Consider the following 26,380-nt stretch of genomic DNA (forward strand, 5'->3'; position numbering starts at 1 on the left):
AGAGAGAGAGAGAGAGAGAGAGAGAGAGAGAGAGAGAGAGAGAGAGATAGTGAGGTAGACTAAACGCGATGAAGTTGAAAGTCTGCGGTTTGCACATACACAATTCCAATGAAATAACAACAGCAACACAATAAACCTGTTTTGATGTCGTGTCGATATTTTAACACCATAATAACCAAATAAAAAACAATCTTAACAACGAGTTGTGAGAGAGTGCGACGCGCGCGAGATTTTGGACCAGATATGTGACGAACGACGTGTAAACATTTTTTTAAAATGAAAAATCTAAAACTCATTCAACAAAACCATTTCATCTTTTCATTTATGAGACAAAAATTATAGATTTTTCTCTTATGACCATTCTTAAAGTTCAATTTAGAAATTCGATGTTGAAATACTGTAAAGTCATAACCTTCACTCCGAACAAATCGAAAATAGGAAGAAAAACAACAATTAGCACTTGATTTCTTCTCCCAATAGTCAATCACCTTTAATGGTTTTCATTTTTTTTTTGTTCATCTTCAAACCATTTAACAAACAGAGAAAGAGATTTAATTGATTCCATAGTACAAAAACAAAACTACTTACCGCACAGATCAAGTTGAAAACAAATAGAATAAATTTAACTATTGCTATGCCACAACCCATTTTATTCTCTGTTCAATTGGTTCGTTTATGTTTTTTTTTAAATTATTTTTTCAGGTGTTTTTAATCAAAAGATGATTTAATTCGTTGACACACAATTTTGAAAGATCTGGTTCGCTTGATATATCCTATGAACGTGCTTTTGCGTTTTTATTTCAATTTTCCGAAAACAATAAAGCGTGAGAAGCAATCCGTTACAAACAGCACTATACAGTGGGAATGTGTAACAAATACTGATGGTAAATGCGAACGAATTTATCCAATAGCGCCCAAACCGTTTTTGTTGTTTTACATCGGTTGCTCGGGCATGGTCGGTATTGCGAACCAAACCCGATTTTATAGACACATACATTCACACAGCGTGCAGCATTTTTCCTCATATTCATACATTCGCGGCGTGCGGATTCCGCGCACACACAAACAAACACACCAACAAAACCGTGCTACACTGCTATCGCTTCCATCACTGTCGATAGCTGTGTAAGCCTTAGATGTTGCGCGCGTGTGAATGTTGTTGAATGAATGCGACTGTGTTGGTGTTTATGTTTTTGTTTTTGGAGCACGAGGCGGCGGCAATGTTGACTACAAAAAAGGTGAATTTACCATAAGCCAATGAATTTAATAATGATCAATTATTTAACACAATACATTTATTGTTTTTTTTTTTTCGTTCAGTTTTTTTTATATCCACAGATTTGGATAGAGAAAATCATCGATTCAAAGCTGAAAATGCTTAATTTTAGGTTGTAAACCGATAAACATATGCCTGAAATGACATTTCCTTATTAATGCATACCAAAACAATTGCTGACTTATGTACTAAACTATTGTAGAGTCGAAAAATATCATCATTATGGGGAAGTGATTTAGATGGTTGTCTAGAATAAATTAAAAAAAAATGAATCATGAGATAATTAAAAATTAATATGGCATTTTGTTAAAAAAAATATAAACGGTTCAACCATGACTTACAAGACAATTAGACGAAAATCGGGACCTTTGAGCTGTGGCTCTCGATGATCACACGATGCCCACAAATCAAATGAAATCTTTTCATTGATTGGCTTTTGGTCCACAAATGATTCGGGCTGCTTGACTTTAATATAATCGATTTGATCGAAAATTTGCTTAAACCGTTGAAATGTATTTCCCACCATAAAATCATTGGTCGATCCACTTCCAAAATACTGTTCAACCGTGTTTCGTTTATGGTCTATTCGATTTAGTTTGGAGGCTGGTTCTCCGGTTTTACAGTCAATTTTTCGTTTGTCACCGGTTTCGGCAACGCTATTTACATTTGTTTTACTCGATTCGACGTCATCATCACCGTCATTTGGGTTTTTAATTTTCTCAATTGTGGCGTTCATTGAATTTTTCACAGCATTGTAACGATTCGTATCAAGTGATTTGGATGTGATTACAGATTTATTATGTCCAAGCAATTCGTACAGATAATTCCAAACGTATAATTTTTCTATGTCTGCATCTGACTGCGTTGCATCGTTAGCATTACTTTTACTCTCAGATGATACAGTTACACATTCATTCTTGAATCGTCTGATATTACATCCGAAGCGCATGAAATGGGCAAAAATTATATATTCCGATTGGGTCAATTTGTCATTTTCCTTTCGATCATGTTCGGAATTATTGTCGTGTGCGAGAAACATATGATAAGCTCTCTCTAACGATACAATCACTTTGCCCAGGTATACCTCAAGCCTATTCTAAATTGAATAAACACTTGATTAGATGATAATTATGGTAATTAAACATTTAGTCATTACATACGATTTCTATTAAGAATAATGCCAAATGGGGCTCTAAATATTGTCCGGATGATTGAAATATATCCCATCTTCCTTGTTTCTTGGTCAATCGTATTTTACCGTATTCAATGACAGCCGTCGATCGTTCATGCCGTATTGCAATTCTCTCCATTGATAACACTTTACGCAGATCATCTGAACATTTTTAAACAAAAAAAATCAATTTTTTTAACATTTCTATTAAGATTTCAAATGTAATTTACCTTGGTATGATTTGATTGCCGCTCGTTCTTCGTCTGTATTCTTTGGAAATGATGCTTTCAATCCTCGTATCAAAATATCAGCTTCAATGGTTTCGTATAAATTCACTTTTTCAATAAGTTCGGCTGCACTGAGCAATTTTATCGGCGGTTTTTCCGTCATATTTCTGCATGTGGAACAATGTTTATCCAATACAAATCAAACATAACCCAATATTTCAATTCAGTATGACATTCTGTCAATCATGGTTAACTCTGAAAAAAAAAAACGACAGAGGGAGTTGCCTTCTATTCTGTTGCATTCAGTGTCAAATTCGTACTACTGTCAAACACCACAACATTTTATATTCTAAACAAAAATAGTTTGCTTAAAATCTGATGGTGAAAAAGCAAATCGGCACAACAAAATCAAAAAATGTTGGCCGAATATCAAAAATTATTCTACAATAATGTCTTATCACAGACCATTTCTAGTTGTGGCGAATTTTTATTTGCGGGCACAAATTTCGGTGAAATATTCGTTTACAGGTAGGTTTATTCTAACCAACAAAGTAAAAAATAAAACCGGCAATTTGACCCAAGTTCTTTTTTCCCCCTTTGATAATAAGTATTTTGATTAATGATTATAATTTCCATAACATTTTCGTATAGTATACCGCAAATATGTGTGAGTCCAGATGATGAAAATTATGACAGTGCATCGTTGCAGGCAAATGATACGAAGTCCGGTATTAGTACGGCAACCACGCTAAAAAATTCGCTGACAAAACCAATTCAAGTATTCAATGTGACCGAAAATGGCAAAAAGCAACAAGTACAAAGTTTGGCCTTTTTCGAGAATTTCCTAATCGTTGGAACGAATACGGGTCGCATCAGTGGTTATACATGGTACAAAAATCGCTTGACGAAAAAAACATGGGAAACATTTTTGGCCAATCAAAATTTGGCCGATCAAAACGATATGAATTGTTTTTGGTTGGAAAAAAAGAATGGTATTTTATATGTTGGATGCGGTGACAACAATATGTATGCCATTAGTTTAGAAACGGGCAAAATAATTCGCACATTCATCGGCCATACGGGATTTTTACATTGGATCGATGGTATGGCTGATTCGAATTTATATTCAGCATCGGAAGATGGTTCGGTTAAGTTTTGGGATAAACGAGAAAAGCGATACGTCAACCAATTGGAACCGTGGAAAGATGAACGACTGGAACGGCCACAATTTGGTAAATGGCAAGGTACGGTGGCCGTTACAGACGATTGGCTGTTATGTGGCGGTGGACCAAAATCAAGCCTTTATCACTTACGCTCACTCGAATGCTCAACAGTCTTCGATGTTAACAGCAGCATTCATGTGTCCGGCTTTCTCGATGACATTGTTTACTTGGGCGGTGATAATAATCATTTGTTTCAGTACAATTTAAAAGGCGATGTTACGGCCGAAATTCCAGTCTCATCGTCGGCTATTTATTCCGTTGTTTCACAGACCACACCAGAAAAATTCATGTCAATCGCTGGTGCCAGTAATTGCTTGGACATTTGCACAAATTTCAATTACAAAGACATCATGCTGAAATTGTATGAAGCACCAAATCATTCGAATAAATAATAATTATACAATTTTTTCCCATTATATTGTAAATGATTGAATAAATCGAAAAATTAAAAAAAAACATGGAACTTTTTTTTGTTTGTTTTAGGATTGCAACGAAAATTAATTTTTATTTCGTACAAAAAGCATTTTTCTTTTGCGAACAAAAAAAAATAAAATTAAAGAATTTTGTGGTTGTTTCAGGCGAAATGGCCATTTATAGGACATTGAAAACATTTATTTAAACTTACAGATTAAGAATCTAATGCAAATCAAAGAATGCATTTTTTTAAATTATTATTGACGGTTATAAATAGAATATTTTTTATATTATTAGATGAATTAAAATTTGATTGTTTTGTACGAAATATACAAGGTAAAAATAGAATGGTTGTGTCAAGCGAGGACAGAAAGCAAAATTAATTCGAGTTGAAAATTGTATTTAATTTTAAAAAAGAAACAACATTAAACATCTAGAATAAGATAATTGCACCTTTCCAAAACGGCTATAAAAATGTTTGTTGTAGCTATTTTACAATGTGAGAAAAAAAAATCAAAACAGAGAAGGCACGACAGGCGTTTTTCCTGACTCTTAATGGCTCGTGAGTGTTTGCTTACTGAGTGCGTTGTTTTTTTTTGTTTGTAAATATATTAATGTTATTTTGTGTAAAGCATTATAAAAATCGAGCGTAACCTTGTAAAAAATACAGAAAAATAATATTGTGGACGTACACGACATTAAAATCTATTTAAATATTAATATATTAAAATCATCTCTGTCTCATCTTATCTCATCTCATCTCAGCTCATCTCATTAATTCATTTCTAATATGTATAAATAATAATATCACGTTAATATCCCTTATAATTGTTTTTAAAGAAAAAAATGAATCATACATACTAATCTACTTATTTTTTTAGTCTAAACGTTTAAAATGTTCGATTCCGCATGAATTATATGCTGAATGATACAATAAAATAATGGCCATTCTATTTTATAGACAATAGGTATTTAAAATGTGCAAATAAAGGAAATGTTGAAATCCTTTGATCAACAAAAGAACGTTCTAGGTTCGGCAAAATGTATATATTTTGCGTTCGTCACTTCGCAATCGATTATTTTTTCATTAACGATTTAACCTTTTTCACATATTTGTTAAGCAATGTACGTTTTGGTTCGCTCTCTGAATTATCGGTCATTGAATATTGAGCGCTTGATGTGGTTGAACTGGATTTGGTATCGTCTTGATTCAGCATGCTACTACTACCAGATGGATTTGGTTCCGAATTTATAGTATTGTTCAATGATGTCGTTGAACCAATGCTACTCTCTTCACTTCGATTTAAGAATGTGTTACTTTTAATGTTTGCATTTGAATTATTTGCTCTGGTATTGTCGTCATCATTTTCACCGATTACATTTTTTCGATCACCATCAGCACTTAGATTATTTTCCGAGACCCCCTCCTTCAAATAAGCATTTTTTATTTTTTTCACAATTTCATCATTTCCATCGATGGCATCCAAACTTTGGCTGCGCGTCGACTTGATGTAAGCATCATTGCGTGGTGCAGGCACCGGTTTTATACATTTGTTAATGCGACCGCCGCTTGGCAATGTGGTTGTAAGCCATTTTTGCTTTTGATTTGATGATGATTTTGGTTTGGACATGCTATTTGAATTGGTGGAGGGGGCGGCATTTAGTCAATCTGACGCTCGACCACTGTCTTTCTCTTTGTCGGAATCATTCGAATGCATTCTTTGGTAAGTCAATGGATTTTGTCGCGACGAAGATGCTGTACTTGGTGTGTTTGGTGTTGCATCGCCTCGCATTGCCGAGCGATATGCGGCCATTATTGTATCTCGTTCACCTCTCATGAATCTATTTGACCGAAATTGAAAATTAATTTCATTAATAATGTAAATAAAATATAGAAGACTTCTTCGCATACCGTTCGAGCTTGTCCACGCATGCATCTGTACATCGACACACGACCATTTATGTGAAAAGAAAAAATAAAACATGAAATTTGAACAGAATTAAAAATCTTTCAAATGGTTTATTTTTAACTTTTTAGTGTTTTACCTTGATAGTCATGGATCCATCGAACGCCATTAAAATGGCATACGGCTCGCATGTCATCGGGCAATTTTTCTGCTTCTGGCCATGAAAAGTTGTCAATAATTGGAATTATGTTACAATTTGATGTGAGCGCTGCCACAATTTCCTGATTTAATTAAAAAAGAAAAAAACAATATTAATGTATGTATTATAATAAAATGAAACAGGAATATACTTACTCTGTGCACCCAATCTTTGCATTCTTCATCTTCAATGCAACGATCTAATGCCGACGGCGTTAGAACCAAAATGAAATGCTTCGCTTGACGAATGCTATTCAAAAGGTTATTATCAAATTTGCCCGCTTCCAAGCGTTCAACATCAATAAATACTGAGAAACCGCGCAATTGCAAATGCACTTTTAATAAACTAGCCAGCTGAGATCCGTTACTCCTTCGATAGCTAACAAAAACATCCAATGTTTTGTCCATATTCTCTTCGTTGGACAGAGCCAATGAATTTTCCATGCATTTAATTGTATTCAAAATGCGCGCACGATGAATGGAATTTTTAATACCACATTCCATAACAAGTTGATCATCGTTCAAGTTTTTCAGTGATTCTTTATCAACGCCAGCATTCAACATGGCATACGTATAAATGGTGAACTCTTGTCCAATTGATTGGAGGAAATAGCAAATGTTTGCCACATCTTTCGAACTATAATCGGCCATCTTTTTCAGATTTTCCAATTCGCGCTTGAATCGTCGACGCCGTATTCCATTTTCAATGCCAATATCATCTCGTAAATTCTCTTCAGTTAATTGTAGCAACAAATCGCCATCAACACGTGAATCGAAGAAATTCTTTTCGTATTCAAAAAATCCGATTTGTTTAACCCATTCTCGAACGTCTTCAACCGACCACAACGGAACTTGTTGGCTCAATTTGTGCGGAACCTCTTCGCCAATCAAACGAAGGGCTTGTGCAGCAAATTTGGATGCAATTGCATTTGGACAACTGGCAACCGCTTTTAACGGTTCAATTGCACCAATTTCACGGAATATATCGGTACTGCCCTGCTCTTTTTTTATGCCAGCCTCCATGCAAAAATGGAAAGTGGCCAAATTGCGAGCCTCTTCACGATTCGAACTTAAAACTGGCACCAAACGTTGTAACCAATGCTTACTTTGACCGTGTGCATGTGCCAAATTCGATTTAGCAAATTCAGATGGATTGTGTGACGTAACAAATGGTTCGACCAAATCCAATGTGCCTGATTTCAAAACTTCAGCTTCAATTTCTTTGTTTGCAACCAAAACGGCAATGGCCAAACATGCATAATATTTGATGAGGTCGTCATTATGAAATGCCAATGGAAACAACCAAATGGGAACTTTGCGATTGATCATCGCCTCTTGATTATCAGCACCGCCGTACAATGATAGATTTGCCAATGCCATGGCACAATGACGCAATGTTTCCACATCATTTTTTCGGCATTCAAATAGTACGGCATCTAAACCGCCCAATGAAATGACATCCGAACATGTGCCTTCACTGTGCTTGAATAAATTCTCCAAAATGCCAGTGCCGACGCGTGAATGATCGGTTGTCGCATGTTTTGTGCATATACATGCACCACGTACCACCTTTTCAAGGCCTTGGTCAACAACATGAGATCGATTTTCGGTGGTTAAACATTGTTCCAGCAAACGTGCCGATGAAAATTGCAATCTATTATCATGCTGTGCACAATTCTCCATCAGCAAATCTAAGCCACCATTTTTTCGTAGCGTATTACAAAGACTGTAGCCCAATTGATGGCCATGCGTTGGTACAGCCCATGCTTTTTGTATCACTGTATTGATGGAATCCAACACATTTTGCACTTTTGTTGCTTCCGATTGCTTTAACAATGATACATTGGAATTCAAGAGTTGGGAATATTTTACGATGGCCGTTTCAACTTCTTTTTGATTACTGTTCGATGATAGCTTTTCCAAATCTTCAAGACTCTGCGAACCTTCCAGAAACACATGACTATTTGTTGCTTTACTTGACTGTGATGATGTTATCATGCTGCTGCCCTGGCTGCACATGCCCTTCCTTGTGATCATATAGTTGGATTGTGATGCAGACGACACATGCTTTTCTTGATTGAAAATACCAGTCGATGTGACAGTTTGACGTTGCTGTGCTTGTTTCATCGCCTTATTTTCGGCACTGAATGTATCACTGTGGATTTTCATTGAAGCTTCCGCTCGATTATTCGACTCTTGCTGTTGAATATCGCCCGATTTAAATGTCCTAGCCTCCTAGCATACGAAAGAAAAAACAGAAGAAAATTAATTGGAATTTGAAAAGAAAAATTACTCATATCATTTGTTTTCAAAAGAACAACCATTGAGCTGTTATCGATACTCTACTGCGACCGAATATAATAAAATAATTCAAATTTTTCCCTACGCTCTTTTATACTTCAAATAACTGTTGTTGTTGCTTTTTTTTGATAAAACACAAACATACAATATAAATAAGCGACAAACAGTCGACGCTCACAAATCACAATGCTTATTGTATTCTGATATCTCAAGCACATTCGTTGTGGTTCAAAAAATGGAAATAACACACACACAAATTGCTTGCTATGTTTTTCGAGCTTTTAATTTTATAATAGAAAAAATATTTTTAAAAAATCACATTTTTTTTCAATCACAAATTTCGAACTAACAAGAAAATTAGTCATTTTTGTTACAAACAACAGCCACTGTTTCTATTTATTATTAGTCATCTGACAAATTTAGTACACATTCTTTAAAATCAAGTGAATATTTTCGTGTCGGACATTTGCGGTGAATTTCTCGAAAAAGTCGGAAATTATAGACCACTTTCAAGAATATTATGAACCACTTTCCAATTAATTAATAATATAAATGGCAATTTGTGTAATTCATTTTGATTTTTACTATTTTTAAATGAATTTTTGACATCAATTTCAACTGTACTCGAAATGTTAACCAATCTCGAGACGGCTTAGGGTTGGTGAGCGTTTACTGTATAAGAATGGTCTTAGTCATATTAAAATGCGATAAGATAAACGTCGAACGATTTTTGTGGAATAGCGCGCACTTTAAAATGGGTCTCCCACTGAATTGATTGTCGGTTGAATTGAATTCGATTCGAAATGTGCATATTGTACATACATAAAGACCAATTAGCAGATGTAATGTGTGAAATACGATAAAGATTCACAATGCTTTAATTGAAAGCATATTTAAAGGTATAGAAAATGTAATATATCACATTTCAAGTTGATGTGCATGAAATAGAAGCCTCTGAACTCCGGGGCCGAAATTAAATGTGCGACTTTCGGTTGCAATTAAAGCGTAGCGTGTTGCATTTTGTGTTACCTCATGTTCAACTTCGATTGGAATCTCACGTACGCCTTTGTTCAATGCACTATTGAATGGGCTTTGCGATCGTCTTGGTGACATTGATCGTTCCATTGATGGATATCGTGGACTCATGCATGAACCATTTGCTGATTCAGGATCTGGACTTAATGGCATTTCGACGATTGGGCTGGGCGATCGTTGCGGATTAAAGTCATTGTGAGGTTGGGATCGAAACACCTTGTGTATGGGCCACGGTGCTCTTTTCGACATTTTTTTTGTGTGTCGTGATCGAAATCCTACACAAAAGATCTGATTTCGTCTTCGAAATCGATCGGGATTTCACTCACAAATTACGTGTGCAATGAAATCGTTTGCTGTATCAAATTCGGTTTTATTTTACTTAATTTCACAATCACAAAAATTATTATTTCACAACAGACATTAAAAAGAACACATAACAAAGGAAAATTTTATACTTTCCCGCTTCTTTAATTTTCAAGAACTTTCTGACAAATTGAACTGATCGGCAACTTTGACGCACCGTAAAAAGTTTCAAGACTCGAGTGCGTGTTCGCGAACGAGTGTGATTATCTAAAAGAACGTCTAGAATTTCAATTATTTGCGAAATAGTGTGTACCGAAAAGAATACACGATGAGAATTGTATAACGATTTAGAGAAAACTGCCTATTGCAAACCGAACGAGCGATAAGGGAAGCTTCATTTTTATATTTATATTATTACACACCACACAGTGTTCGTTCGCTACACCAAGTCACACAACCGAAGCGCAATATATATGGTTGAAGTGCACACTGGTGACGGTATAATTCGGATTCGAAAACCGATGAAGTGATCGCACATATCGGACGCTCACAAAACTGCCTAAAAATAGCTCACACTGACTCCCATCCGAGAATTCGATGCCCATCCAAAAAGTCACAACCGATTTCAACTTCGTTTCAATAATTTTTTTTTTATCTCTTTATTTTTACATTCACACATTCGTATTGGTGAAGCAAGAGAAAATATATATTATATAGAGAAATACATTTGCACCAATTCATCGAAAATGCCATACAAAATGCTGTATTCGTGGTGTATTAATATGAAGTAGTTGGCTGTGTGTTATAAATATGATATGAGTGCGAATATGACGAGGATGTCGATAGTTGATAATATGAAGTGTGAGTCTTTGGTCGATTTTTGTTATTCATTTATGATCGTTGTGCATGGTTAGTTCAAATGTAAATACATATTTTGCCATATGTGCGGAACAGAAGAGTGACAAATTTATTTCCAGCCGTCTTGTAATCACATCAAAAATTGGGATATCTATCGTCTAATATTTCTAAAATGAATCATCTACTTAGTAAACTTGAAAACAAAGGTCCATGCATACGTCCTCAGAAAGGGGTCCTGAAAAAGTGTTAACCCTCAAGAATTTCGAAAATATCCGATTTTAAAAGTGAAAACCTAGGTGAAAACCTTTTTCAACTCTTCACATTCTGACATTTCTTTCGATTTGCCAGGGATTTTCGAGCTGTTTTTTCGAAAGCTAATTTTTTCCGATTTGAATCAAAAACCCTTTTTTTACACTGGATTTTTTGCTTACCCCTCTCGATTAAACCACCCCCACCCCCTTAAATCTTTACTTTGAGGACGTTTATTTTTATTTTACCATTCGTGCATAATAGATCCGATTTGCATTAGCCGCGTACCGGAATACCACTGAATTTTGTTTTAAAAACCGTGAACTTGTGACCAACATTTGAAAATTGCATGCACTCAGCATTGTCTCACAATTGCTCTGATTTTCAATGTTTATCTTTCGGAATTTTTTGTTTGGCTTTACATTGCTTCAGGAACCACGTAATTTGAACTGATTTTTATTACTCATTGACATCAATTTCAATTAATCAACAATTTTTTTTGATTCTTTTCTTTACAGGCTACACCAATATTTTATACTCAATAATTTCCATTGTTTACTACGTGTTTTTTTTTTGTATACGGATAGAATGACAAAATGCCGAACGGAAAAAAAACGATTTTGATGACATCAACAAATCCATTTGACTGATTCAATGTAGTTTTTTTTGTTTGGTGGTCTTTCCGACACAAATGGTGGGCGCATGCTCCACACTTTCGTTCCACGGTTGCACCAAAGGGAAAAACAAGTGCCCAAGACGAGAATCGGTATGTGATTGAAGTTGCATGCATGCCTTCACATGAAATTATTCATATCCTTTCACAGTATAAAAAGCATAGAAAAAAAGAAAAAAATCGATTGCTTTGTTTTCGACAGCATGCAAACTCGCGTGAAAAATAAAATCACATTATTTAGCCAAAAGTGTCGCAATGAGACTTATGGTATGTGAACGAGGGCGCAGATACACACAGTTACACACACACAAGCTCAAAAAAAAAAATGTACTGTGTAAGACGAACCTTTAATACTGATGCATTTTGTTCAGCTTTTATTCCATCCACTTCGATTTTGTTTCGAATTTTTGACGCTGCCATTGCTTCTTTGTAGTCAATATCGCCTGCTTGTAATCGTTTCATTTCACTTGCATTGCTTGTGGCCTGCGAAAAAGATGATAAAAAAGGGTTATATAACGGTCACATTATTTAAAACTAGAGAACAAGATTTAGGTCAAAGGATGCTAATGACAATTGTAACGCGATGCCATCGCTAAGAAATGAAAAATGTACCTGTTCGCTGCTGAAACCATCCTTGATAACTTTTGTTTTTGATGCTGACATTGTACGTTTCTCCTCAAATTTCACCGTATCCGTTGTATTCATATTCATGTCATTAGCGTTAGCCACACATAATTCATTTGAGGCAGTTGGAACTAACTGTTGGGCATGTCTATGAAAATGTGAAACCAAAAATAATTGTTAATTAATTTTTTTTTTTGCGATTTCAATAGATGAGGCGTGCTCACCTCAGATCTAATTCTAATTCTCGGCCATTTCCTTCGTCGGGGAACGTAACAAGAGGCTCTTCGTCGTCTGGCACATCGACTATATTCTCCAAAGAGCTTCTCAGCCGTTTCTGCAATTCGGATATGGTCGATGTATTTGACAAAGTGATATCTTCGGCTGTTATTGGTGGCTGGGTCATTGCTGCCAATGAACTGCAAGAAAATAAATGAATTTTTTTTAATATGAAGTTTTATCAAATTGAGAAGCAAATGTCAAAGATTTGGTCACCTTATTTCTGACATGGAATTTTTCATATCATTGATGTCACGTTGCAGGGCCATTGCTTTCAATTCGGTTGACGATTGAGTGGAAGAGGAAGACATGTGATGCAATCTTTGTGATGATGAGGCTTTGGCTACACGTGATGTTGTCGTACTTGACTTTGTCGACGATGTGCTGCTACTGTTCAACACCTTATTTAAAAAAATACATAGAACATATTATATTTCCGACAAAAAATGTCATTCCAAAGAGAAAAAAAAATGCCATGAACAATTTATGTATACGAGCAAGTGGATCGGGTGACAGTCGGTTCATTCACTGACCGCCGTCAATTGAGTTTATGAATGAAATTTCAAAGATTGTTATCAATGCGTACGTAATGTGATTTATGACAATTAAATGATTTATAGCCATAAAATAACCCATATGTGAGATAGTTTCTATGTAAAATCGATTTGCCATTCTATTGTATGAAGCATACAACCTCTCCTTATTTGGTGTTAGTTAAAATTTGTATTTGCTATCTTCTCTTCTTTTTTTCAATCAATTGAGTTTAGTTGCTTTTTAGTACAATCCCGAAATAAGTGTCTGTCTGTGCATTTAAACAAGAATAAAGGAACGTCGGCCCAAAACTCATTTATGGCAACGATTTTTTTTTAACAAATATATGCTAATGCGAATGAACAAATATATTTTGCATGCGACATAATACATCGACAAACCTAAAAAAAATGTAGGAAGATTAGCATCTATTTCGAGTCAGACATGACACAGAAAAAAACATTAAATGCGGCTTCCCGTTCTCTCTGTTGTCAATGGTTTAAATTGACAACTTTAGTTGAGATTTTGTGAATAATTTATCGCAATAATAATAATTGTTTCGTAGGAGACCAGAGCTGTGGGTTTTTTCATTTGTTTTTTTTTTTTTTTTTTTTTTTTAATTTCCTCTCGATACCCTTATTGTTTGTTAATTTAAATCAATTTTGTATAATGTGTGTACTTGCCTGTTGCGATGATGACGTTGATGACGACGAGGAGGTTTCTTTGATGCTGCTCGAACTGGAATTGACGACATTTTGCCGTGTTGTCGTCGTGTTGAGTTTATGTTTCTGTTGCAGATTTTCCAGGATTGATGACATTTCCGGCCCGGAACTTGTAACCGCATCTGAGATTTCTGGCATCTGCAAACATATACACGCATATAAAATGAAATTAATAATATAAATGAAATGCAAATGGAATTGATTAGGCAGCGCGCCAGTCCGAAATGATTAATGTGCGCCAATTCAAAAGAGCAGCCAATTATTTATTTGACACACACACACACAGCATCGATAATAAACGAAACAAAGTAAAATATATAATTAAAACGAATATTTGACTCTCAATTGATTCATCTAAATGAAGTTGCCAGTTAATTTCTACAAATCTTATGAATGTTTTTTTGTACAAATATGGAAGATGCATGGCTTTGGTCATTTTACGTACGTATTCGTGATTCACAGATTTCAACCAAACACACACACTAGCTGAGAGAAAACAAGTTTCTTTTTTCTTTCTATCGCACGTGCAAGAGCGAGAAGCGAACACAACACGACGATCGGTTTTTTTGTGTGTTTACTGTTTTTCTTCGGAGCAATTCAAGTAATTCGCCCACTTCCATTTGACTGGCATAACAACCACACTTGATGTTTGCTCGTTTTTTTTTGCTTCGTTAAATATATTCCGAATCCGCAAATGGTCTAGCGATAGACCTATAATATGCTCAATGTGCACTATTTGCAAGCAATGCTAATTGATATATATTTAATTTTCAAATCTTAAATTCAATTTTCATTGAAAGACATCAAATTTTTTTTTATGCACATATTTAATGGGAAAGGATTCGTGGAGCGGTTATTTTATTAAATTAATAAGAAACATTGAATAAAACGTTGTGAACAATTAAACGGTAAATATTGAGTAATTAAAATGCTAAACACAGTGCACACACAATGTTGTACTGGGTTGCGAGAGTATTTGAATTGAGCGAAAACAGACAAATTCGTACGATATATGAATTTGGGATTCAGTGTAGCGTATACGCTGAGCGCATACCTTTGATTGTGAAATTTTTCGAACGAAAAAACACGAACTTCACATTTTGTTAAGCGGCACACACCCGAGAAAAATAATAAAAGAAAAAAAAAACATTAATTGACTGTAATTGAACGTACAATCAACAGGTTCTTGGAAATGACAATGCAATGATAAAATGTTCCAGCGATGATTCAATCGTCATAAATGATATGAGCAATCACATTGAAAATAGTTTTCTCCGTAGACCCGTTGACTATTTCTTTTCTTTTATCATTTCACTTTTACAAGAATGAGAATCTATCAATCATGTATGTATCAAAATGAATCATCAAAATTAATTGAATTTATTATTGTACGGACAATATTCAACACGTTTTAACATGAAATGGATACATCGCTGCTGATTTTGCCCAAAGAATCCGGAACACATTTTTGGTATTAATTTGTGCACAATATTTTTTTTTTGGACATTTATAGCAAAATGTCCACACTTATGAGATTTTATCTAAATAAGGAAATAAAATGTGTGTATATATATAGAAAAACGATCGAATCATGTTTAATCATTAATATGATTCATAATGTGAGTCGGTTTGAGCTCATCTGAACCCGAAACACTCAGATATCGGCAAAATAGCGTTTAACTGCCGATCGTTTCATGTGTTTTTTGGTGTCATTTCAGACCGGTAACGCTATTATTATTTTGTGTGCGGTATTGTAGGTACCTTTCGACTATCAGCTTTACGATTTTGCAAAACATAACACAAAATAATATATGTACGAAGTGTGTCATTAAGTGGTCTATAAAAATCGTACTTTTTTTTTACTGAAATAGTCGATTGTGTTTAAATTCTGACGAATTCTAGGAACGTCCAATTGATCACAAACTCACAAAATAACAATAATTTACATGCTAATAATGTTATTTTTTTTGTTTGCTGTTCAATTTCAGCGTATTTTGTTCGCTTACAGTAATTCGATTTTGTGAAGAAATTATTATAATTACCCATTAAACTCATTTTTACTTACACTGTACTTGTCACTTTTCATTTGTTGTTTTTTTTTAATTATTGTTGTTGTTGTGATCAGAGGCAAATATGCGATTTCTTCGGAATTTATATATTTCTATTTGTTATTCCCTTTTTTTCAGATCTCTCGACGCACAACGTATATGAATTTGGGTCGAAGTGAATTTATCTTTGGGTATTTTGCTTTCACTTCTCTTGTTCAGATTAATTGACACTCGTTTTTCTCTTCGTTTATTCTTTTTCTTTTGTTTAAAAGTTTGGTGACCGACTCAACAACATTAAAATTGTAACAAAAAGAGAGAAAAAAAAATCCGTCCATGAAAAATGTTACATTCAATTTAAAAACATTTAATGAGATCTGCCGACATCTATCTAATTTGGAATGATTTTGATTTAAACATAAAAAAAACACACATCGGTCACACACGCACTATCTTTTTTTTTTGTTTTTCTCAATTTTCATCAATGAACACAATTTCGTTTCTAGAATGAATCTGTTGATCTTTACGATAGAATCAAACAATCCAAGGCGCCGCACGAATAACGTACACACAATGTTAGATAGAAAATCCGGAAAGTTCGATTCGACGACGACAACAACAACAACAAATTTGATTTGAATGAAGAGAGAAGAGAAAAAATAACCGAGCTAACATTCACAAGAAAATTTAAAGAGCACAGAAAACATAGCAATGCGCAAGAATTGTTGATAATTTTTTGTTAAATACTGAACTTGTATGCACACACTGTACCGATCGCCGATTTCCGAAAAAATCGTTTGCATTCGACGTCTCTATGGATTAAAAGTATGAATCAAATGAAGACGAAGTAACACAAAATATATATATATCTAAAAAAAAAAGATATATCACATTATATATTCATACAAGCCCTAATACAACCACATTCATACCACCAGTGTTATTCGTACAGTTCTTTTTTAAATTACAACGACGTCGTCGTCGGTCTATACACAACATGTTTTCGGCACATGAAGCAATCAACTGTGGTCGCATGGGGGATATATGACTTTTTGGTACGAACGAGAAGAAAAAATTGTGTGTTTTTTTTTTAATTTGTTTCAAATCTTTACAACAAACCAGCGTACCAACAAACGAAACTGAGAGAATCAAATGCGTTAAGCCACCGACACCGAATATGTTTTATATTTTTCTCTTCTTCTTTCGCTTATTCTAATGCCGCGAAAATACACGATTATTCACTTTGGTTTTTTGAATTTGAATAGCACACAGCAATCGCAAGCGAATCCGTCGCGCAAAATACCATGATAATGTATATATTGTGCCAGAACATTCACCATTAATTCATTCATTCACTAGTTCAGTTCTATGTGTGTCTTTTTTTCATTCTTTATTTATTTCTATCTCATTCGCTCTTTCACTTGCTCACTTGCAGGTCGGTTGGGTTTTCTGTTTTGTTTCTCTATTGAATGTATGTGTGTGTGTGTTTGTGCTTCGCTAACTATTGTGGGACTCTCCCAATCTTGCAATGTAATTTCTTACATTTGGTTAGCGATGCAAACACACGCAAATTTCACATTTGTCTCGTCACACAATCGCACGAACAAAAAAAAATCACCGAAACAAAAAACACTGAACATAAATGAAAAAGAAAAAGAAAATACAACAAAATATAAAACAAATATAAAAATATGGAAACGGGAATCGAAAACACACAAAGCATGCGATATATAGAGTAGGTATGTATGTACGCGCATCAGCTCAACAACAACGTTGACGGATCGTCTTTAACGTAATGCGCATCACATAAACATGTATGCGTAACCAAATTCTTTTACTCAATTCGTCTATTGTGTTGTTATTATTATTATTACTCTTTTTTTCGTGTTTTCTGCCATAGAAAATGTTCAGCAGTCTCGCATTCACTGTTGTGTTTCTATATCATGCACACACGATCCACAGCGATTTTAATATTACAATACTTAGACGATGCGTGACATTCGGTAATATTTCATATAATTTTAGTTGTTGTTGGTTATTATTACTTTGTTATGATCTATCCCTATCTCACTCTTCCAGTCAATTTAAGTACGAACGTCAAAACCCTTTGTACTCAAACAAATCGGCGATTAATTCCTTGTTGGCATTGATTTAAATCGTACTTAAGCTCAAATTCAATACATCTAAACAGGATTTTTTTGTTTTGAATTTTAGCGCTCAACGTGAAATATGCTCTTTTTTTTGGTATTTCATATGAAAAAAGAGTGCAACAGTTTGCATTTCATGTTCAAACTAGTGATACGGACTCTTAAGAGAGATTTATTCTATCTTTCCTTATAATACATTTCTACAGAAGAACTGAGAAGAACCAAATTAGACAGTCACGCATGGTTCAAAGCAAGCAACCAGTTATCAGCCGCGCTTTTTTATCAATATAGAATACATTTCAATTTCGGTCGAATGATGCAAAACAAACGACAACACAATTTTCTTCGTTGCTTAATATTCTCTGGATTTTTTTCGGTTATAAATTTGTGTGTGATTTTTGTATATGTAGCTTTCTTTTTCATGTCATTGACAATCAAACGCGATTTCATAACCGTGCTGCTAAAAATGTTCATGTTTTCTCAATTTTAGCTCAGTCAGTCAGAATATTACGCAAATAAATGTTATGTTATTATTATCATCATCATCATTTTTCAGTGGTTTTGATGGGCGTTTGAATTTTGTATACGTCGACCAACGCATGCTCAAAATTTAAGACGCTAAACAAATTTCTCAATTCGCTTCAAATAGTGTCCATAATTTCGAAGAAAACACAATATAAATATTTAATTAGTGATTGGTGTGCGCACGGTTTGTTTTCTTTCTCCGTCATGGTGAATCAATTTATGATTATGGAGTAAGTTAAAATGAAGAAATCATTTGGATGGATGCCATAAGGATATAATGTGCACTGCAATATGGTAAATGAGATATAGAATATACACATATGTGCATGAAAATAAGAAGAAGAAAAAAATGATCGATAGATTGGCGAGAGCGACAACGGGAGCGAATGAAACGGTGTGCGCGCACACACACACATTATTGACCTCAATGGGACCCGCGACTCTGAATGACTTTGCTTATAATTTATTCCTCGTTTGTGTGTATGTTTTTTTTTGCAGCCGCGCGCATAATAATTAGGCAAGTAAGAGTCAGGCTTTGCAATCAACATCTCCGTCGAGATAAATGTGGTTTAATAAAAGTGTATGCAATTTTTTTTCTTGCCTGCACCTTGACATAAACTGTACGGCGTTCACATCAAATCTGACTATCGTTAGATGCGATGAAATCTCAATGGATGCCTTTGATTTTAAAACATAAAAAAAAAAACAATACACGTGCCTGTTGAATCTCTTTAATTCTATCTTCTTCATTGACAAAATACAATGAATTAAAAAAAAACGAGCAAATAGCACTTGTGTGAGATAGAAGTGTGTGATATGGAAAACAAACACATTGAATCCATTATAAAATGTGATGGAATGTGTGGTTTTGTAGCTTAATTTGTTTATAATAATAATAGAATGATTCGAACGAATCAAATGATTTTTTATTTTGCAATGTGATGTGTCTTCGACATTTAGCTTAATCGCCGAACAAATCGCACTTCAGAATTGATCAAATCGGTGTGTAGCATTGGGTGAGATAATACCAGTGTTTTAAAAAACTGTTCAATTACAATTAATTATATCGCGCATTCATAATATTAAAGCTATCATTTATTCATGCGCATAATAATGCTGTAATTATACACTTGTTTGTCGTTCAGGAACATTACGATGTTTTTTTTTATGTGCACGATGTTCATGTTCGTGTTGTGCGCTCGTTGCATTTTAGTGTGTGTGTTTATAATTTCTTTTGCATGCTCGCAAAACACCACTACTCAACCGGATAATTTGTACAAGATTGCTTTTATTTAGAGAAGTGCATTCGACGCGGCAATTTTAAAATTAAACGATGTTTAAAAACACTTACAATGTGTTGCTCTAATTTATAATGAATGCTCGGGCTTAAGCTGAGATTTCTGCTAAGATGCGGCTCAATCCTGTTGAGATGAGGTTTCGGAAGTTGTAACGGTGAATTTGGTGTCGATGTGGAAATGCATTTCATGTGTGGAAACAGGGTCATTGGATCTATATACGTTATGTGTGAGAGGGAAATAAAAGTGTTTTTTTTTTATTCATTAGCAAAGCACAGTTCTCAATTTAATATCTAAAAATTTAATGTAAAATATGAATAGATGTGGATATATGTACCGTGTGTTTGTGCATCAATTCGATTACAGTTGATTTCGTTGATGCGCTTTTTAAAATCGTTTTCGAATTTTGAATATGACAAAAAATTATCTAGCTGTTGCGGTTGTACACCATTTGAATCAATTCTGCATTTAATGTCGCAATCGTTGTCTGTTGTCATTTTATCATTCTCATTGAAAATTTCAATGCTTGGCTTTCGCATTAATTTCCTATCGACGTCGAAGCAGGAAGCCATTGTAATGTCGGTGGGCGATTTACCATTTGTGCTGGTATTGTTGGTACCGTTACCGCTAGTGTTGTTATTACTATTCCTTCGCTTATTCTTGTCCAATTTCTCAATGACACTTTTAACTCGATTCGCATCACATACATCGGCAGGATTTTCACTATTACTGGTTTGAATGTCATTGCACACGTTATTAATTTCAATGTTTGACGGTAATTGGCCCGAATGATTGCAGTTATCAATCATTCGCTTCACAAATGAGTCAGTTTTTTTATTGATTGGATCGGTTTGACTTGATTTCACCGGAGTTTTTGTATCGCCAATTTGTTCTATCGTTGGAATTGACAAACGTAGTGACGGCTTTCCAATTGCCGTTCGGCGTGGTGATGACGATAAATGATTATTCATATCGTGTGGCTTTCGTGTAAATCCATTTTGTTTGAATGTTGTTGTTGCCGTTGCTGTTGCTGGAGACTGTGCCATTTTCAAATGTGTGCTATACGATGATATGTGTCAGACAAAAAAAAAACAGCAACAACTTCGTTTCAATCTTTTATAATCAACTGCTGCTTTAACTCACTAATTAGCCATCCCTCCACGCAAAATTTAAATCTGAAATAGAAAAAAACAACAAAAACACATTTCGAAAATCATTAATTACTTCCATACGATATACGACACAACAAGAGAAGAAATGGTCACTGTTTCAAATAATGTGTTCAATTTCAAACGCATACCCGAGAGAAGCAAAAATAGAGAAAGGAAATATGAAGAAATGTTGTTATCTTCCTATGACGATATGATTATGGAATGTATTCTATTTTCTTTCTTCTAAGATAGTTTAATCGTTCAAAGTTCAGCAATGCATTATGCACATATTTGTACAATGCAATTGATATATATATATATGATTAAGTTTAAATTGAATAGAAAAGTGATTATATTGAAATGTGTTCGGTTTACTTTGAAGCGCGCGTGCTTGCATGTGTAAAAGTGTGTGTCTTTGATTCATGAAAATAATATATTAACAGACATCTCAGACAGATGAAAGGTCAGTCCACCTTTTCATCATTTTAAAAATAATGTGTAAACGCATGCTCGCGCACACAATTATAACACACAAAAGTGCAAAATGAAAATAATTAAGTAATGCATCAAGCATATTGAGTCAATGAAATGCTCCAAAAGTGGATATGAAATTCTGTTCGTTCGAATTTCATTTTTTTTTTGTTCTTTCGTTATTTACTTATTTTGTTTGTGCATATTTTCAAAGAATCGTCACAGAGTGGCTGACACATGCATGTACATTGTACACGAAAAAAAAGAGTATAAGTTAAGTGCTACAGTTTTCATTTGATAATAAATTTATTCAGAAAAGTAAAATAATAAAACAATGCCGTGCATATTTCTTTTTTTATATATAAACAACAGCATATGTTGGGCATGAACAACAAATTGAAATAATATTTGCGTTACGTTCACTCACGGCGTACACATACGATCAAAATGTATACCGAAAAACAAAACTAAAACTCGCAATCTTTCTAGAATGGCAAATCGCGCGTCTTTTGTAAACTAGAATCGATTCAATATCGAATGATGAAAACATTTAAATTATTTCGTGTATAAAATGATCATTTTACGACAACAAAAACAAAATGTTATTGTTCCGCTTGATTTTTGTATTCGTGACTTTTTATTCATTATTTTGATCAAATAAATATCAATAACACTGAAAACAAAAACAAAAACAAAAAAACTAAAGAAGAAAAATCAGAAACTTGAAATTGTTTTTGAACTAAATTCACCTTTTATTTTGCATTCCAAAATTGCACTTGTTCCAGAAACGCCTTTTTCCTTCAAAGCAAACGTAAATAACACAATTCGATACACATGCACTAAATATTAATATTATCGATATGAATTCGACACTTTGTATATCTTTGTGTATTATTTCGTTCTGAATTGAGGCTGTTGATATTCTTTTCAAAACTTTTTCTTATTTTTGTATTTTTTTTTTTTTTGCTTGGCCACCATACCATACAACACGCTTCAAAATTTCTTTCGATCAATCAAAACTGATGTAAAACCCTGATATATTTGAGAATTTCAAAAACTTTCTTTCTATAAATAAAACGGAAAACTAAATTTGTATATATACACAGGTTGCTTTTGAACGCCAACTCATTCGTTTTCTTCTAAGAATTATTTCGACTTAGATATCTGTTCGCTCGATTCATTCTTGCCATTTTTTGACTATATATACGTGATCGTATGTAATGTGTGGCGTATGTTTTTTTTCTTCTGTCTCTCTTCCTCTCTCCTCTCCCTTTCTCTTTCTATTTCTGTTCATTCAAACAAAGTACTAGGGAAAAAACAAAAAAAAAACAAAAATTCTTCACACAAAAAATTTTTTACGTGCAAAAAAAGACGTATAATTTGTTGGTTTTTTTTCTTTGTCGTTCAATCTAAAATATATTAACACATTGAGAGAGGAAAGACAGTAGACACAAAAATGAAATCAGCTAAAAAGGTCGTGTGTGTCTCGTTCATTCGAAAGTATAATTTCAACTGAAAAAATTATTTTCGAACAACAAACAGAGAGGAAAAAATATATATATATAATACAAAATCAGTAACATTAAAATGTTTCGGCTTTTCTGTATAATCGGTGTTTTTGAGAGACAAACGATCGGTGTACACTGTTGTGTACGTGCTCTTTCTCTGTTTCACCGTCTCCATGTATATCGGTGTCTGTGTGCGTGTTTGTTGTGTCGTCCAAAATCGGTTATACTAATATTGTTGTTTTTTGTTCACGCCTTACATTCGGGGGCCTTTTTAAAACAATTCTCGCTCGCTCACACTGCTGAAAGTCGGTTTAATGCAAAAATGTATATATACATTTTTATTGTATATGTACCTCTTCTAACTTGCAGCCGTTTTACTATACAAATCTTTTGCTTCGATTGTCATAAGTGATTTTATGAATGTCTTTTATTTATTACGGTTCGCTTCTGTTGTTGCCGTCTTTGTCCCTGCTGCTATTACAAGCTATTTTTGATTTCGACAATACGATTCGTTTGTATGCATCAGGCTTGAGGCAACATTGAGCGGCGTTAACTATTCATATTGCAGCATGTGCGCTGCAAAAAATCATGCGCGTGCGCTTGTATCACACATTGATCGAGTTATATGGTGACCATATGATCAAATACATATCGGCCATAAATTTGTTTGGGCAAGTGTTTTATTCGAATTTGAAGGCACGCTTTGCTTGGTGATTTATTTATTTTTTTCTTACCGTATCTCTTTCACCTTCTTCCACGAGAAGAACATAAAAAGGCTTTTCCTTTTTTTTTGTTTAAATGAATGATCCCTCATTACCTGCGTCAAATACTAATGTACAAAAATATATCGCCCAACGATAATTATAGTCTGTGTTTACAAAAACAGTCGTTAAAAGGATCGAAAATAAAAAAAAAACCAGTAAGGTGCATTGTACACGAATGAATTGTTTTTTTTTGTCAATCGTGTTTTAAATACTTACGGGGCTGTCCACAACGTTTAGATCACAAAGATAGATGTGTATCTTCTGTTGTTTATCGGAAAATTGCAATTTGGAATGAATTTAAGGAAACGACGTCTTTATAGCCATAAAACACAAGAGCATGTGCTTTGAACTGTTTGAAAACCAAAATGCATTAGGCTATGTATAGCGAAGAATGAAAATGACTTGAGTAATAACATTCCTTGCGCTCGTTAAAAATTCCCATCGATTTATTATGTTTTTTCAAAAGGTCCGCTTTCCAATGTAAATTAAATGCAATAAAACGAATAGAGTAGAATACACTATTTATTTATCAATATCATTAAGTGGTATAATTCACAATGATTTTTTGTCCATTTTTTTTCTCACTAAACAAAAGCATTTTTAGGCAACTTTAACAGATTTGATATATATGTAGTATATATATTTTCTCATATTTATAATTAATATGTGCTAACAGTTTTTTTACGGAATAATGGATTAAAGTTCCGTACGAATGGTTTTATTTTATTTTATTTTTTGTTCAGAGATATTATATCAGTATTGATTATAACGCAGAGACATTTGTTCTTTTGTTTTATACTTGAATAGTGTGAGCCGAAAAAAAACATGTAAAAGGATTTATTTTATGTCTAAAATTGTTTGTTGTTATTTTATTTGCTATTGCAACTGATATTCTCATTTGATTTGATTGTGTGTTTGTGCATTTTTATTTTTATTTGAATATTTCAACATTTCGTACGAAAATTGTAATGCCAATGATGATATAATTTGTTTTTCATTGATATAGAAGTGAGTGATAGAGAAACGATATACAGTTCCACACATTGAACCTCTGTTCTCTTGCAAATCGATTATCGATTTTTTAAAAAAATATGTAGGTGTGATTTTTCTCTTTTATTTTATTTATTTTTTTTTTGTGCATCTAATTCAAACACAGACACAATTTGGCAACAACAAAATAGAACAATCAAAATAAAGCTTTGAGAAGTTTTACAAGGCCAAATTCACAAAATCAAAAAAATTACGATTATTTCGTGCCACACACTAGCTCATTCACTCGCTCCCTCTCTCTTTTTCTCTCTCTTGTTTCAAACATAGAAAAGCTTATTACAAAAATAACGAGAAACTAAATATTGATACGTTATTTCTTAGGACCGCACTTGATTTTATTTTACTTCAAACAAAAAGACAAGCAACAATTTCTACACCGACAATATATATCCTTTTTTGTGTTTTTTAGGTAGCAAAGAGGGGCCCAATCCGTGCTATTTATGACAATAATTGACAATTGGTTTTTAGGCAAACCTCTGAAAAGAGGTTTTTGACCTGGTTTGGACAAAAACACCATATCAGTTTATTCGTCTTTTGCAAATTCATGTCATTCATCTGTCTAGAATTGTACATTTTACAATGTGATAATTATTTCACTAGAATGACTAGCTAGAGTTGATCAGAAGAAAAGAATGGAAAAAATGGAAATTAATCAATAGGTAATGAAACAGAATGGAAAATGAATCGAAGGAATGGATCAGGAATTGTAGACTAATGGAATTGTAATTTTTAAGTATGTATGCCTAGAATGACTACTTTAAAAAAAATAAGTAAACTCAGTGAATATATCTTGGCTGCCTTCTAAATAACCAATTCAAACCTCTCCCTAATTGCAGTAGATTTACAAATGCTGAAAATTTACAAAAATAGTGAAAATCATTACTCAAAATTCTAGAAAATAACAAAGAAGAAAAAAGAGCTTACTTGCCATAATGAAAAGGCATGTCACACGTAAGACTATCTTCCCTTCACTTTTCTACGGATCGAATATGTGAAGCGCATGAAGCGAATCACGCTAGTGAATACTAGAAAAACTAGTAAATCTAGTGTGAAGAATGATGTCACAAACGAAGCCAAATTCACACCGAAGGCCATATAATTTATATGAAAAAATACTGAGAGCCAACTTCACGCACTAGAATTTTCTAGTTTTCTAGTGAAGTCTTATCAAAAACTAGATGCACTAGAATTTCGTGAATGACCCCATGGTGAAGCGGGCGGATAAGAAACAAACAACCTTGAGGATATTTGTTTAGAAAAGCAGGTAAATATATGGCTCTCATAGTTCAATTCTTTACCTAAATGGTGTGAATCTGTAAAATGAGTTAAAAGATCACTTTGTTGTCGAACGTCGACTGAAAAACATCTCAAGCAGTGATTTTTATTTTGAAAAGTAAAAACTAAAAAGATATCCAAGTGTTTCCGAAAAAAAAAAA

At 33.9% G+C, this 26,380-nt stretch overlaps 4 protein-coding genes across 7 annotated transcripts in view; 1 reads left to right on the forward strand and 3 right to left on the reverse strand.

Moving 5' to 3' along the window:
- Positions 1 to 891, reverse strand: part of LOC116339139 (23 kDa integral membrane protein-like) — a 15,084-nt gene extending 14,193 nt beyond the window's left edge. For both annotated transcript variants that reach the window (XM_031764836.1, XM_031764835.1), the window contains exon 1: positions 589 to 891. In XM_031764836.1, coding sequence (XP_031620696.1) covers positions 589 to 648 — 60 coding nt within the window. In that variant the 5' untranslated portion in view covers positions 649 to 891. The remainder of the gene's footprint in view (positions 1 to 588) is intronic.
- A 254-nt stretch (positions 892 to 1,145) lies between these two features.
- Positions 1,146 to 2,885, reverse strand: LOC116339184. Of its 2 annotated transcripts, XM_031764900.1 has the most exons (5): positions 2,678 to 2,885; positions 2,437 to 2,609; positions 1,618 to 2,372; positions 1,442 to 1,523; positions 1,146 to 1,227 (listed from the first exon to the last, which is right to left on the reverse strand). In XM_031764900.1, the coding sequence occupies exons 1-5, from the start codon at positions 2,835 to 2,837 to the stop codon at positions 1,186 to 1,188; spliced, it is 1,212 nt and encodes a 403-aa protein (XP_031620760.1). In that variant the 5' UTR covers positions 2,838 to 2,885; the 3' UTR covers positions 1,146 to 1,185. The 2 variants fall into 2 exon arrangements, with proteins under 2 accessions (XP_031620760.1, XP_031620759.1); XM_031764899.1 differs by lacking the exon at positions 1,146 to 1,227 and having other exon boundaries at positions 1,310 to 1,523.
- Positions 2,886 to 2,998: 113 nt separating this feature from the next.
- On the forward strand, positions 2,999 to 4,326 carry LOC116339159 (THO complex subunit 6). The gene is made up of 2 exons (XM_031764867.1): positions 2,999 to 3,202; positions 3,326 to 4,326. The coding sequence occupies exons 1-2, from the start codon at positions 3,090 to 3,092 to the stop codon at positions 4,287 to 4,289; spliced, it is 1,077 nt and encodes a 358-aa protein (XP_031620727.1). The 5' UTR covers positions 2,999 to 3,089; the 3' UTR covers positions 4,290 to 4,326.
- Positions 4,327 to 4,694: 368 nt separating this feature from the next.
- LOC116339044 (sterile alpha and TIR motif-containing protein 1) lies at positions 4,695 to 23,089 on the reverse strand. 2 transcript variants are annotated; one of them, XM_031764654.1, is made up of 12 exons: positions 22,372 to 23,089; positions 20,338 to 21,175; positions 20,057 to 20,214; positions 13,950 to 14,126; positions 12,952 to 13,136; positions 12,684 to 12,875; positions 12,448 to 12,607; positions 12,181 to 12,318; positions 6,573 to 8,651; positions 6,358 to 6,499; positions 6,224 to 6,248; positions 4,695 to 6,153 (listed from the first exon to the last, which is right to left on the reverse strand). In XM_031764654.1, the coding sequence occupies exons 2-12, from the start codon at positions 21,044 to 21,046 to the stop codon at positions 5,976 to 5,978; spliced, it is 4,143 nt and encodes a 1,380-aa protein (XP_031620514.1). In that variant the 5' UTR covers positions 21,047 to 21,175; positions 22,372 to 23,089; the 3' UTR covers positions 4,695 to 5,975. The 2 variants fall into 2 exon arrangements, with proteins under 2 accessions (XP_031620514.1, XP_031620515.1); XM_031764655.1 differs by lacking the exons at positions 20,057 to 20,214; positions 20,338 to 21,175; positions 22,372 to 23,089 and adding an exon at positions 16,054 to 17,638.
- Between the last annotated feature and the right edge of the window lie 3,291 nt (positions 23,090 to 26,380).

This window comes from Contarinia nasturtii, unplaced genomic scaffold (genome assembly GCF_009176525.2).
Source record: "Contarinia nasturtii isolate CC-2019 unplaced genomic scaffold, AAFC_CNas_1.1 Cnas_scaffold_493, whole genome shotgun sequence".
Taxonomy (NCBI): domain Eukaryota; kingdom Metazoa; phylum Arthropoda; class Insecta; order Diptera; family Cecidomyiidae; genus Contarinia; species Contarinia nasturtii.